The sequence below is a fragment of the Rhinoraja longicauda genome, chromosome 10, assembly GCF_053455715.1.
Source record: "Rhinoraja longicauda isolate Sanriku21f chromosome 10, sRhiLon1.1, whole genome shotgun sequence".
NCBI lineage: Eukaryota > Metazoa > Chordata > Chondrichthyes > Rajiformes > Arhynchobatidae > Rhinoraja > Rhinoraja longicauda.
Window position 1 is genome coordinate 60691087 of NC_135962.1, and position 14666 is coordinate 60705752.

Here is a 14666-nt window from a genome sequence, read left to right on the forward strand (position 1 = left end):
GGATGGAAACGTTTGTCTGTCCTCACACGGTCACGGGGGGAACGTACAAACTCCATACAGATAGCACCCGTGGTTGGGATAGAACCTGGGTCTCTGGTGCTGTACACGCTGTAAGGCAGCAACTCTACCGCTGCACCGCCGTGCTGTTCCCAAACCAAACCCCATGCTGGATCTTGGGCTAGTGCTTGGAACTCTGAACTCCAAAGAGTTTAATGGGGTCACAAAAGACTAGGAACAGTGGTTAGTGCTGCTGTCTGCATTTCATGCAAGGTGCAATTGATTAGACAACTGGGCTTTACAACAAAGGGTGATAGCACCATACCCTCCGCCACCTAAGCTCAGATAACAATACCATCTTTCCACTGAGATGCTGCCTGCCCTGCTGAGTTACTCCAGCACTTTGTGTCCATCATCGGTTTAAACCAGTATCTGCAGTTCCTTCCTACACACCTTTCCACTTGGTGGGTTGATAAAACAATTATAAGACAATGACAAAGTATCCCAATCAGAAACTCAGAGAGAAATCTGTTTACCCGGGCAGCTTCCTTTGTTGCTGGGATGTGCATGTCACTGGCAATGCAGCTCCACCATCGATTTTCCAGCAACTGCTTGTCCAGCCCCTCCTTTAATCTGGACAAAATTACGAGAGCGAACTTGAAACCCCCCCCTCCCTAAAAAATGTGGTTCCAAGGCCGGGTGAGGTGGACGATCTGAACCTCATCTGGATATCCGCGCCGATCAGCGGGCCGAATCAGCCCCCTGCGGCCGGGGCTCTACAACTCCAGCCTGGCCAGAGCCGGCAGATCCTTCCCACAGCTGACTTTGCGAGCCGTTATCTTGGCTCCTCAAGCGGACTGTACTCGCTGGAATTTAGAAGATTGAGGGGGGATCTTATAGAAATGTACAAAATTCTTAAGGGGTTGGACAGGCTAGATGCAGGAAGATTGTTCCCGATGTTGGGGAAGTCCAGAACAAGGGGTCACAGTTTAAGGATAAGGGGGAAGTCTTTTAGGACCGAGATGAGAAAGTTTTTTTTCACACAGAGAGTGGTGAATCTGTGGAATTCTCTGCCACAGAAGGTAGTTGAGGCCAGTTCATTGGCTATATTTAAGAGGGAGTTAGATGTGGTCCTTGTGGCTAAAGGGATCAGGGGGTATGGAGAGAAGGCAGGTACGGGATACTGAGTTGGATGATTAGCCATGATCATATTGAATGGCGGTGCAGGCTCGAAGGGCCGAATGGCCTACTCCTGCTCCTATTTTCTATGCTTCTATGTTTCTATGACTGTTCGGTAACGTTGGATGCCTCCGAGGCCATGATCGACCTTGGTCCTGCAAAAAGGATAATCCAGAAAGGTTCTGGAACCAAGGGTGCCAGAAAACCGGTGGTGAGCCTGTACCACCTTTTATTGATCATCACCATTTCCCTCTGCACAAATGAAGATCAATTCAGAGTCAAACACACTGGGGTCTGAGGTCACACACAGGCCAGGCCGGGCCATAGCAGTGAGCATGTGGAACTCACTCCCACAGAGGTGGAGGAGATGCATTTCAGGGGAAGGAAGAGGGAAATGTTTTTATATAAACTGATTTTTCAGGATCTGGGTGTCACTGACAAGGTCAGTATTTATTGTCTACACAGGAGGAGGGTGGAACGGAGTCACCACCTTCAACTACTGCAATCCTTTAGTTTAGTTTTAGTTTAGCTTACCAAGGACACCCGGCTAACAGAACTGATTGAAAGGATGCTAGAGAACAGGTAGATCTTTGTCAAACTGGGTAGTAAGAAGAGCAGATGGCGGAAACTCAAGATCGGTCTACCACAGGGAAGTGTGCTTGCACCAGTACTCTTCAACATCTACACTAACGACCAGCCTAGACGTGAAGGCACGTGTCACTTTATCCATGCAGACAACCATGGTGTAGCTGCCCAAGACAGTGACTTCAGTGCTGTTGAAGAACCACTCTCAAATGCCCTCAACAAATTAACACCTTACCACTAAGAGCACCACCTCTGTGCAAATCCAAAGACACAGGTGCGTGTGTGCATTCCATCTGCACAACCGAGAAGCTAAATGCCAACTGTGCGAGTCTGTGGAGAGGGTACAGAGAAGAGGGTACAGAGGAGATTTACTAGAATGTTGCCTGGGTTTCAGCACTTAAGCTACAGAGAGAGGTTGAACAGGTTGGGTCTTTATTCTTTGGAGCGTAGAAGGTTGAGGGGGGACTTGATAGAGGTTTTTTAAATTTTGAGAGGGACGGACCAGTTGACGTGGGTAGGCTTTTCCCTTTGAGAGTGGGGAAGATTCCAACAAGGGGACATAGCTTCAGAATTGAGGGACAAAAGTTTAGGGGTAACATGAGGGGTAACTTCTTTACTCAGAGGGTGGTGGCTGTATGGAATGGGCTTCCGGTGGAAGTGGTGGAGGCAGGCTCGATTTTATTATTTAAGAGTAAATTGGATAGGTATATGGATAAGAGGGGATTAGAGGGTTATGGTCTGAGTGCAGGTCGATGAGACTAGGTCAGGGAGAGTGGTCAGCGTGGACTGGTAGGGCCGAACGGGCCTGTTTCCGTGCTGTAGTTGTTATATGGTTATATGGTTATATGGTTATATGACATCCCCTATTCGGCCATGAACCCGGAATGGCGGGACTGTCGTATGTTGAAAGGCTGGAGCGATTGGGCTTGTATACACTGGAATTTAGAAGGATGAGGGAAGATCTTATTGAAACATATAAGATAATTAGGGGATTGGACACATTAGAGGCAGATAACATGTTCCCAATGTTGGGGGAGTCCAGAACAAGGGGCCACAGTTTGAGAATAAGGGGTAGGCCATTTAGAACGGAGATGAGGAAGAACTTTTTCAGTCAGAGGGTGGTGAAGGTGTGGAATTCTCTGCCTCAGAAGGCAGTGGAGGCCAGTTCGTTGGATGCTTTCAAGAGAGAGCTGGATAGAGCTCTTAAGGATAGCGGAGTGAGGGGGTATGGGGAGAAGGCAGGAACGGGGTACTGATTGATAGTGATCAGCCATGATCGCATTGAATGGCGGTGCTGGCTCGAAGGGCTGAATGGCCTACTCCTGCACCTATTGTCTATTGTCTATTGTCTATTGTCTATTGTCTATTGTCTATGAACCCACAAAGCGTCGGCTAAAGTCCAGGAAAAGCTTCCTCAACAAAGTTGAACTAAATGCTGAAGCTGAAGATACTAGAGTGGCATTATGGGAAGAGAGACCAGCCAATCTCCCATCAGCGACATCCATGTCAATAAGTGCCAAAGAAGAACTTCCTCCTGGGGCCAAATCAAGCTGGGCTGAATGGAAATGCCTCAACAGACTGAGAGCTGGTACTGGTCGTTGTAAAGCGACTCCTAAGGAGTGGGGTTATACAGACACTGAAGACGTCACCTGCATATGTGGCACCGAACCACAAACTATGGAGCACCTATTGAGGTGTCCTCTATTGGAGCACAAATGCAAAGCTGAAGACCTCACAGAGAACAATGATATTGCTAGGAGTTGAGTTCAGTTTTGGCTGAAACACAGTAGTTGTGGACACGATAAGAAGTTTAGTTTTGAGATACAGCGCGGAAATAGGGCCTTCGGCCCACAGGGTCTGCGCCGACCAGCGATCCCCGCACATTAACACTGTCCTACATCCACTAGGGACAACTTTTACATTTACCAAGCCAATTAACCTACAAACCTGTGCGTCTTTGGAGTGTGGGAGGAAACCGAAGATCTCGGAGAAAACCCACGCAGGTCACGGGGAGAACGTACAAACTCCGTACAGACAGCACCCGTAGTCGGGATGGAACCCGGGTCTCTGGCGCTGCATTCGCTGTAAGGCAGCAACTCTACCACTGCACCACCGTGACCAAGACACCGTGACAAGGTGCTTGACTGTGGTGTTGAGTGGAGAGTTAGTTCCAGCGTTTTGGTGCCAGTCACAATGAAGGAGCAGCAATATCTTCCAGCTGCATTAGCTATCCCTGTCAGTCTCAGTGATAAGCATCCCGGGATAAGGGAGTTCTGCTGAAGTAGTCTGAGCGAGTAATTCAAGTCGTGTTTATTATCAAATGCACAAGTATGGCGAGATACCATATTGTCCTGGGCGACCCATATTGAAGCAACGACCAAGAAAGCACACCAACACCTCTACTTCCTTAGAAGGCCTAAGAAGTTTTGCCTGAGCCCAACAACCCTCACCAACGTCTACAGATGTGCCGTGGAATAGTTTGGCAATAGCTCCAGAAGAAATGACAAAGAATTCTGAACATGGGCCAGACCATCACACAAACCAACCTCCCTTCCATTGACTCCATTTACACTTCACGCTGCCTCGGCAAGGCCACCAGCATAATCAAGGACGAGTCGCACCCCAGCCATTCTCCTCTCATGGAAGAGGGAAAGAAGTCTGAAAATGCACACCTCCAGATTCAGGGACAATTCCTTCCAAGCTGTTATCAGGCAACTGAACCATCCTATCAACAACTAGAAAGTGGTTCTGACCTACAATCTACCTCATTGGAGTCCAGTTTACTGTCCAGGTACACTCCAAGGCACGTGTATTCCTTGGTAAACTGCACATCCACACCATTGACGGAGACACGGGTGTTCCTAAAGTCCACCACTAACTCCTTCATCTTACAGGTGTTGAGCTGCAGGTGATTCGGCCCACACCACTCAAAGTCATTGACCACACGTCTGTATTCAGCTCCCCTCACTGATGCAGCCCACAATTGCAGAGTCATCCGAAAACTTCAGCAGGTGGCAGAAGTCCGAGTTGTATTTGAAGTCCGAGGTGTAGGTGGTGAACAGGAAGGGAGAGAGGACCGTCCCCTGTGGGGCCCCTGTGTTGCTTACCACCTTGTCCGAGACACAGTTCTGTAGCCTGACATATTGTGGTCATTCACTCAGGTAGTCGGTGATCCAGGACACCAATGGAGCATCCACCCGCATCTTCGTCAGTTTGCTCCCGAGCAGTGCAGGCCGGACGGCGTTAAAAGCACTGGAGAAGTCAAAAACGACTCTCACAGTGCTTCCCGGCTTATCCAGGTGAGCCAAGGAACGATGGAGCAGATGGATTATGGTGTCCTCAACCCTCATCTTTGCTTGGTAAGCGAACTGCAATATTACTCTTGAATGGTCTCTTGAACATCTACAGCTGTAGAGAGCATACTGACTGATTACATCACTGCCTGGTTCAGCAACTTGAACGCCCAAGGACAAAGGCGGCAAAAAAGTGACAAACACTGCCCTATCCATCACGGGTAAAGACCTGCCCACCATCCAAGGGATCTATAGGCGTTGCTGCCTCTAAAAGGTAACCAGCATTATCAGAGACCCACACCACCCTGGCCACACTCTCATTTCACTCCCGCAACCAGGAAGAAAGTACAGGACCCTGAAAACTGTCACGTCCAGGTTCAGGAGTAACTTCTTCTCTGCAACCATCAGGCTCTTACACACTACAACCTCCAAATAAGTGCAGAACTACATAGACTTTGGGCATTATATACATATACATACAGAACTTTTGTGTTGTTTATTGTGGTGTTTACAGAGTACTGTTTACATCTCCTCAATTTATTCACAAAATGCTGGAGTAACTCAGCAGGTCAGGCAGCATCTCGGGAGAGAAGGAATGGGTGACGTTTCGGGTCGAGACCCTTCTTCAGACTGATGTCGGGGGTGGGACAAAGGAAGGATATAGGTGGAGACAGGAAGATAGAGGGAGATCTGGGAAGGAGATGGGGAAGGGAGGGACAGAGGAGCTATCTGAAGTTGGAGAAGTCGACGTTCATACCACCGGGCCGCAAACTGCCCAGGCGAAATATGAGGTGCTGCTCCTCCAATTTCCGGCGGGCCTCACTATGGCACTGGAGGAGGCCCATGACAGAGAGGTCAGACTGGGAATGGGAGGGAGAGTTAAAGTGCTGGGCCACCGGGAGATCAGTTGCGTTAATGCAGACCGAGCGCAGGTGTTCAGCGAAGCGATTGCCGAGCCTGCGCTTGGTTTCGCCGATATAAATAAGTTGACATCTAGAGCAGCGGATGCAATAGATGAGGTTGGAGGAGGTGCAGGTGAACCTCTGTCTCACCTGGAAAGACTGTTTGGGTCCTTTGATGGAGTTGAGGGGGGAGGTAAAGGGACAGGTGTTGCATCTCGTGCGGTTGCAAGGGAAAGTGCCCGGGGTTAGGGTGGTTTGGGTAGGAAGGGACGAGTGACAATAAAACACACTCAACTCTTGAACCACACCACCTAGGCTGATACCCAAAAGATGCAGTTTTTGGATAGGCCCTACCCAGAATGAATGAATGAATGAATGAATATAACTTTATTGTCATTCAAAACTATATTTGAACGAAATTCCGTTGCAACTGGCTCACAATGTAACACCAAATAATAAAAAATTATTAAAGAAAAATAAATAAATAAGTAACTCGTACATGAAATAATAGCAGCGGCTTATTGTGAATTCAAGAGTCTGATGGCTCTGGGGAAGAAGCTATTGCAGAACCTGGCTGTTGTGCTCCGTATGCTGCAGTACCTTTGACCAGAGGGCAGCAGGGTGAACAGTCCATGATGGAGATGGGTGGGGTCTTTAATGATGTTGTTGGCCTTGGTCAAGCAGCGTTTGTGTGCAATGTCCTGGATGGAAGACAGTGAAGTCCCGATGATTTTCTCAGCCGTCCTCACCACTCTCTGCATGGACCCAGTCTGAGGCTTTGCAGTCCCCAGACCAGACAGAGATGCAGCTGGTCAGTCTGCTCTCTATGGTGCCTCTGTAGACAGTGGTGAGGATGGGATGGGGGAGGTGTGCTCTTCTCATCCGGCACAGAAAGTGCAAACGCTGATAGGCTCTCTTGACTAGAGATGCAGTGTTTAGGGACCAGGTCAGGCTGTCTGTGATCTGCACCCCCAGGAACTTAGTGTTACTGACTACCTCCACCGCGGTGTCACTGATGTTGAGTGGTGTGTGCCTGCGCCGGTTTCCCCTGAAGTCAACGATGATCTCCTTTGTTTTGGCGACATTCAGGACCAGATTGCTCTTGTTGACCCAGTCCACCAGTTGTTTCACCTCCTCCCTGTAAGCCAGTTCAATGTCGTCCCGGATAAGGTGCACCACTGTTGTGTCATCCGCGAACTTCATGATGTGGTTTGTACTGAACCTGGCACAACAGTCGTTGGTCATCAGGGTAAACAGCAGTGGACTCAGGACACAGCCGAGGGGAACCGGTGCTCAGAGAGATGATGTTGGAGATGTTGTTTCCAACCCGCACAGACTGGGGTCTGTCAGTGAGGAAGTCCAGTAGCCAGTTACACAAGGGGGTGCTAAGGCCGAGTGGACCCAATTTGCTTTCCAAGTGCTGAGGGATGATCGTGTTGAATGCTGAACTGAAGTCCAAGAACAGCATTCGCACATGTGTGTTCTTCTCCTCCAGATGTGCCAGGCTTAGGTGGAGTGCAGAGGATATGGCGTCCTCTGTGGAGCGGTTTGGCCGGTAAGCAAACTGGAACGGGTCATGTGTGAGGAGGGGGAGTCTGGAGATGATATGGTCTTTGACCAGCCTCTCGAAGCACTTCATCATTATGGGAATGAGTGCTACAGGGCGGTAATCGTTGAGACATGTGATTGTGGATTTTTTTGGCGACTTCAGCAGCCTGACCACGGGAGAAGACAGCAGGGGAAGAGAAAACATATTCTGGCCTTCCATCACAGTGAGGAGGTGACTGGAGGAGACTCACTGTGATGGATGTTTCTCTTTTTTTTGTTTTGTGTTGGTTTGTGATTGTGTGTGTAATTGCTTATTTTTATTGCTCTTATTGTTGGACTGTGGGTGACAAAATCTCGTCCAAAAGACTTGGTTTTTTTTAATGACAATAAAGGTTATTCTGATTCTGATTAAAGCACGATGGGACAATAGCCTGGTTCAGCAAAGTGTTGAAGATGCAGGCCCTTTAATGTATCTGTAGAAGTTTCAACGCCAATTATTTGAGAATTATTATTAGTGTCCAATGGACAAAATTATTCACTCAGCCCCACCACTGTTTGGTCCCGATTATTCCTATAAAAACAAGGGACGAGAGATGCTGGCTGCCAAATAAAAGACACAAAGTACTGGAGTAACTCAGCATGTTAGGTAGCATTTCTGGAGAACGTGGATAGGTGACACTTCAGGTCAGGACCTTTCTTCAGTCCAATGAATGGTCCCATTCCAAAAAGTCACCTATCCATGTTCTCCAGAGATGCTGCTTGACCCGCTGAGTTACTCCAGCATTCTGTGAAACGTCACCTATCCATGTTCTCCACAGATGCTGCCTGACCCGCTGAGTTACTCCAGCACTGAAAAGTCACTTATCCATGTTCTCCAGAGATGCTGCCTGACTCGCTGAGTTAATCCAACACTCTGTGAAACATCACCTATCCATGTTCTCCACAGATGGCTGCCTGACCCGCTGAGTTACTCCAGCACTCTGTGAAACGTCACCTATGTTCTCCAGAGATGCTGCCTGACCCTTTGAGTTACTCTTGATCAACCCTGTCGGTTTTACACATTGCTAGACTCCAACCATTTCTAAACTTGCAGCACTTTTACAAGTGACTCAAGCTCCCACAAGGTACAACAGAAATTTGAAGTTAACATTTCACGGCAATTAATGCAACTTTCAGTTGAAACCGTCTGGAAACTTTTCAAAGGCACCACAGATAATATTTTCGCAAAAGTAAACATAAACTGCCCTGACAAAGATAGGTTTACTTACGATAGCGAATTAATTCTGCAACGGCCACAGGGGAGGGAAACCTGCCCCGCACAATCGGGGGGTGGGGGGGGTTACACAAGGTGAACCATATCGTTGGGAGGTGGGGAAGGGGATGGGAGAGCCATGCCAGCAGGTGGGGGGGGGGGGCTTGTCCTACACACGTCTAGATAGTTTAGTATATTGTCACGTGCACAGAGGTGCAGTGAGAAAGCTAGACAAAGGGGTACAAAAGGAGAGGGTTGGGGTCACCTGCCAGTCAACAAGGGGAGGTGCAGAGTTTAGAAGTGCCAGCAGGTTGGGGGGTGAAAGTGTTGTGGGACCCATACCAGTGAGTGGTGGGGAGTAGTACTAGAGGGAGTCTTTGGGAGAGCCGTGCCCAATGTCCAGAGGGGTATGGGGCAGGCGGGGCGAGCATGGAAGTGTGGTCGCATGGGGGGGGGGGGGGGGGGGGGGATGGAAGGGGGCACACAAGGAGGCATCACGGGGCTCCGTGCCCATACAGGAGGGGGTCAGTGGGGAGTCGTACCGGCACACGAGGGGAGGCAGATGGAGCCTTACCTGCATGCGGGGCGTGCCACATAGTGATGGGGGCCCAGAGGGAGAGTAGTGCCGGGGTGGGGTGGGTCATATCAGCAGATTGGATGGAAGAGAGGGGGAGACGAGCCCTATGCACATTGGGGTAACGGGAGAAGGGGGTGTGCATGGAACAAGAGTCATGGGGGAGGGCGGTGCACACACATGGGGGTGGTGCGCATTGAGGGGTCAGTTGGGTGGGGGCTGTGCCCGCGCATTGAGGGGTCAGTGGGGGGGGGGGGGGGGCGTGCCCGCGCATTGAGGGGTCTGTGGGGGGGGGGGCGTGCCCGCGCATTGAGGGGTCTGTGGGGGGGGCGTGCCCGCGCATTGAGGGGTCTGTGGGGGGGGGGGGGCGTGCCTGCGCATTGAGGGGTCTGTGGGGGGGGCGTGCCCGCGCATTGAGGGGTCTGTGGGGGGGGGCGTGCCCGCGCATTGAGGGGTCAGTGGGGGGGGCGTGCCCGCGCATTGAGGGGTCTGTGGGGGGGGGCGTGCCCGCGCATTGAGAGGTCAGTGGGGGGGGGGGGGCGTGCCCGCGCATTGAGGGGTCTGTGGGGGGGGCGTGCCCGCGCATTGAGGGGTCTGTGGGGGGGGCGTGCCCGCGCATTGAGAGGTCAGTGGGGGGGGGGGCGTGCCCGCGCATTGAGGGGTCAGTGGGGGGGGGGGCGTGCCCGCGCATTGAGAGGTCAGTGGGGGGGGGGGGGCGTGCCCGCGCATTGAGGGGTCGGGGGGGGGGGGGCGTGCCCGCGCATTGAGGGGTCAGTCGGGGGCGCGCTCACCGTCCAGGGAGACGAACTGTCCGACGGCCGAGGAGCCTCCGCCGCTGTTCTCCACGAACTGCACCTCGGACACGATGATGTTGTCCTCCAGCACGGAGCCGCACGCCGTGCACACCGCGTCCCCCCGCGCCGGGTCCAGCTCGATGTCCGTGCAGCCGCAGGTGCGGCACACCCGGGGGGCGGCCATGGCCCACCGGGGACGGGTCTCCGCCTCACCACAGTCCGCGGTTTCTTCTCGGGCCTGGCTTTGGGTGGCCGCTTGTCGGGGAGTCCCGGCTCCGGCCGCAGCAGGCCCGGGCCCGGGGCCCCCTGTAGGATCGCTAGGCCTCGGCCTCGGGTACCGAGCGGTCCCCGACACCGGCTCCTACTCCTCGTGGGTGGGCACGGTTCTCGGTCGCCGCTCCACAGTCGCTGGGCCTCGGTGACGACCCGGCGCCGGAGCTGAGGCCCGGTTATCCCCCCCCCGCTCTCGGTGTTTGCTGAACTGAAGCCCCCCCCCGGCTACCAGCTGCTCCCCGCCCCGCTGGCTGCGGCTCCGTCACCGGTTACGGCCGTCTCGCCTCTTTGCTAAGGCCTGGTAACCGCTCAGTCCCCGGCCTCTAGTCCCTGGTCCCGGCCGCCGGCGCTCCCGCTGCTGGGTCCGCGGTCCCGGCCGCCGGCGCTCCCGCCCCGTGTCCGCTCCGCTCGCTGTCCGGAGCCGCACTGAGCCGGCGGCGGCGCGGGGCAGCCCATACACCCGCACCCGGGGGGGGGGGGGAAATATTCATGATGGATCCAACCGACTCTTCAATATTAAACCCAACTGCGCTCCACTCCCGCCAGCGCCCACAATCTTCTCAAAACACACGGCAGGCGAGCCGTTCCAGCTCCAGCTGCAAGGACTTTCACATTTAATCATTATTTTGTGATTTGAGATTCTCAAACCCCCCTCTCGGCCCAGAGTTACTGTGGTCCTGGGGACGCACGTGCTCCGAATTAAAGGCGCCGGAACAACAACAACCCGCACACTATGCTGCAGATGCCGGAGATCCGAGACAAAACACAACAACAACACTCACACAATGTGATGCAACACCTGTCCCTTTACCTCCCCCCTCAACTCCATCCAAGGACCCAAACAGTCTTTCCAGATGAGACAAAGGTTCACCTGCACCTCCTCCAACCTCATCTATTGCATTCGCTGCTCTAGATGTCAACTTATTTACATCGGCGAAACCAAGTGCAGGCTCGGCGATCGCTTCGCTGAACACCTGCGCTCGGTCCGCATTAACAAAACTGATCTCCTGGTGGCCGAGCATTTTAACTCCCCCTCCCATTCCCAGTCTGACCTTTCTGTCATGGGCCTCCTCCAGTGCCATAGTGAGGCCCGCCGGAAATTGGAGGAACAGCACCTCATATTTCGCCTGGGCAGTTTGCAGCCCAGTGGTATGAACGTCGACTTCTCCAACTTCAGATAGCTCCTCTGTCCCTCCCTTCCCCTCCTCCTTCCCCTCCTCCTTCCCAGATCTCCCTCTATCTTCCTGTCTCCACCTATATCCTTCCTTTGTCCCGCCCCCCTGACATCAGTCTGAAGAAGGGTCTCGACCCGAAACGTCACCCATTCCTTCTCTCCCGAGATGCTGCCTGACTTGCTGAGTTACTCCAACATTTTGTGAATAAACCCTCACACAATGTTGCAGATGCCGGAGATCCGAGACAAAACACAACCCTCACACAATGCTGCAGATGCCGGAGATCCGAGACAAAACACAACCCTCATACAATGCTGCAGATCCCGGAGATCTGAAATAAAACACTTTCAAAGATGGCCAAGTCAATTTTGTTTTATTATCTTAAGTACCAAAACAGAACAATTCTTCTTTCGTGTCCATCATCTATGTTTCAAATGTTGGGCCAGGCTCTTGCACAGTGGGCAGTCTTCTCGTTTGCCACCGCTAGATCTTCCAGGCAGCATTGTTCACCAGGAAGTGGGCATCTTAGTAGGTGTGGCATGGATTGTACAGATGTTCCACATTCACTTTCTGTGTCTGCCGCATCTGCATAGCCCCATTTGCTCATATTGGTCTTGCATCGGCCCATCCCTGTACCAAGCCTATTGAGGGACTTCCAGGTCTTCCAGTCACACCTGTGACCAGGTGGTAGGTGTTTCTTGGTTGGGATTGGCAGCTTTTCGTGATGGTGGTGGTTTGCACTGCGTTTCTCTTCCCACAAGGCTAGTCTGGTTGCTTGAGGAGGACCGTGACAGTGGCTGGACTGTGTGAAGGGAGCTCTTCCTCCACTTCAGGCAGTTTAGGGCTGGGTGATGGCAGTGACAGGGATGGCGGGTGTCCCCAACTTGCCTACTACGTTCAGTTCTACAGATTGCTGGTGGAGCAATTCCAGCCAAGACATGCAAGCTAACCGGCCATCCGTGACTCGCGGCGCCAGGCGGAAGAGTGCTCTGCCCGAGCCAGCTGCCTACCCCTTTTCCGGGGTTACATCCGTGCCCGGGTGGTGTTGGAGAGGGACTACGCGCTGTCCACAGGCAACCTGGAGGATTTCCGGGAACGCTGGGCAGCGCGGGGGATTGGATGTATCTTGGATGGGGATTGTAATATAATTGTATAATAGTTTCAATTGGTATATTTGTTTGTATAGTATTCTGGTGGTGGTGTTTTGTTTTGGTTTTATTATATTGTATATATTATTTTAATATTTTTGATTTAAAAGAAAAAAAAAGACATGCAAGCTATCCACAACAAAACATTAAAATTCTTACTTGCAGCACCAGCAGCAGCACAAAAGGTTTGTAAACACACTACGCAATAGATAATATAATAAACAAAAAGAAATTCAAGAAATAAATAAACCCAATATTGTGCAAAACAAAACAAATCCCGAAGTTCCCAGAGCACCAAGCCAATCAAAATGCTGGAATAACTCAGAGGGACAGGCAGTATCTCTGAAGAGAAGGAATGGGTGACGTTTCAGGTCGAGACCCTCCTTCGGGTCGAGACCCTCCTTCGGTCGAGACCCTCCTTCAGAAGACCCGAGGAAGGGTGTCAACCCGAAATGTCACCCATTCCTCCAGCTTTTTGAGTCTATCTTTGGTTTAAACCAGCATCTGCAGTTCCTACCTACACAGTTCATAGTTCAAAGTATAATAGGTAATCGTGTTCAATAGCCTGATGGTTTACTTTAAACCTTAGGAATACAGCGTGGATACAGGCGCTTCGACCAGCGGTCACCCTGCACACTAGGGCCATCCTATATATTGAGCACAATTTACAGAAGCCATCAGAATCAGAATCGCCTTTATTGTCATCCACAAAACGTATTTTGGATGAAATTCCATTACCCACAGTCCAACAATAAGAGCAATAAAAATAAATCAATAACACACACAATCACAAAACCAACACAAAACAAAAAAGAAGCATCCATTACAGTGCGTCTCTTCCTCACTGTGATGGAAGGCCAGAATGTCTTTCTCTTCCCTGCCGTCTTCTCCCGTGGTCAGGCCGTTGAAGTTGCCACGTTGGGGCGGTCGGGGCTCCCGACATTGAAGCCCCCGCCGGGCGGAGTAAATCCCGCAGCCTATTCCAGGCCTCGCCGGACGGTGATAGGTCCGCAGCGGGCCGACCCAAGCCCCGTGATTCGGAGCTCCCGAGGTCGGCCCCCACCCAGGGACCTGCGAGCTTCAAACGTCCACAGGGCCCGCGGCCCTGAATGCAGCCGCATTCGCAGCGCCACCACAGCCTCCGAAGGCAGCCAGCTCCACAGATGGTAAGTCCGGTCCGCAGGCTCTGCGAACCAGAGCCCCAGGTGGTCCCAGCTGGAGGCCGCCAGCTCCAGGTGCATGGCCGATGGTAGGCCGCAGCGTGAAGGGAGACACCACCCAGAAAAAAGGTCGCGTCTCCGTATGGAAGAGACTCCGTACGAAATTTTTAATAGTCCCCCCCCCCCCACATAGCACACAACCACAGAAAACACTACAATGCCGCACTGGTGGGTAAGGCAAAGCAGCGCCTTTACCACCTTAGACAGCTGAGGAAATTCAGAGTGTCTCTGAGGATCCTTCAATACTTCTACTCTGGGGCTGCAGAGAGCATCCTGTCCGGCAACATTACAGTCTGGTTTGGGAACAGCTCTGCCCAGGACAGGAAGGCCCTGCAGAGAGTAGTGCGTTCGGCAGAACGCACCATGGGAACTACACTCGCCCCTCTGCAGGACCTATACATCAGGAGGTGCAGATCCAGAGCCAGCAACATTATGGGGGACCCCTGCCACCCCAGCAACGGACTGTTCCAGCTGCTACGGTCAGGCAAGCGCCTCCGCTGTCACGCTGTGAAAACAGAGAGGATGAGACGGAGTTTCTTCCCACAGGCCATCAGGACTGTTAACTATTGTAACTCCAGGGACTAAATTTTATCTTTTCTGTATTAACTTTAATTTATATGCTGTAACTGTAATTCTTTTTTTGCACAATCCGCAGGCGTTGCCACTTTCATTTCACTGCACATCGTGTATGTGTATGTGACAAATAAACTTGACTTGACATCACAT

At 52.0% G+C, this 14666-nt stretch overlaps 1 protein-coding gene across 2 annotated transcripts in view; it reads right to left on the reverse strand.

Moving 5' to 3' along the window:
* The window catches only part of brf1b (BRF1 general transcription factor IIIB subunit b), a 308241-nt gene that overhangs the window by 292240 nt on the left and 1335 nt on the right, over positions 1-14666 (reverse strand). The window contains exon 1 of one of the 2 annotated variants that reach the window (XM_078406969.1): positions 10122-10605. The exons of the other annotated variant lie outside the window; for it this stretch is intronic. Coding sequence (XP_078263095.1) covers positions 10122-10308 — 187 coding nt within the window. The 5' untranslated portion in view covers positions 10309-10605. Of the gene's footprint in view, positions 1-10121; positions 10606-14666 lie in introns of those variants that run through there. 2 annotated transcript variants of the gene reach the window in all.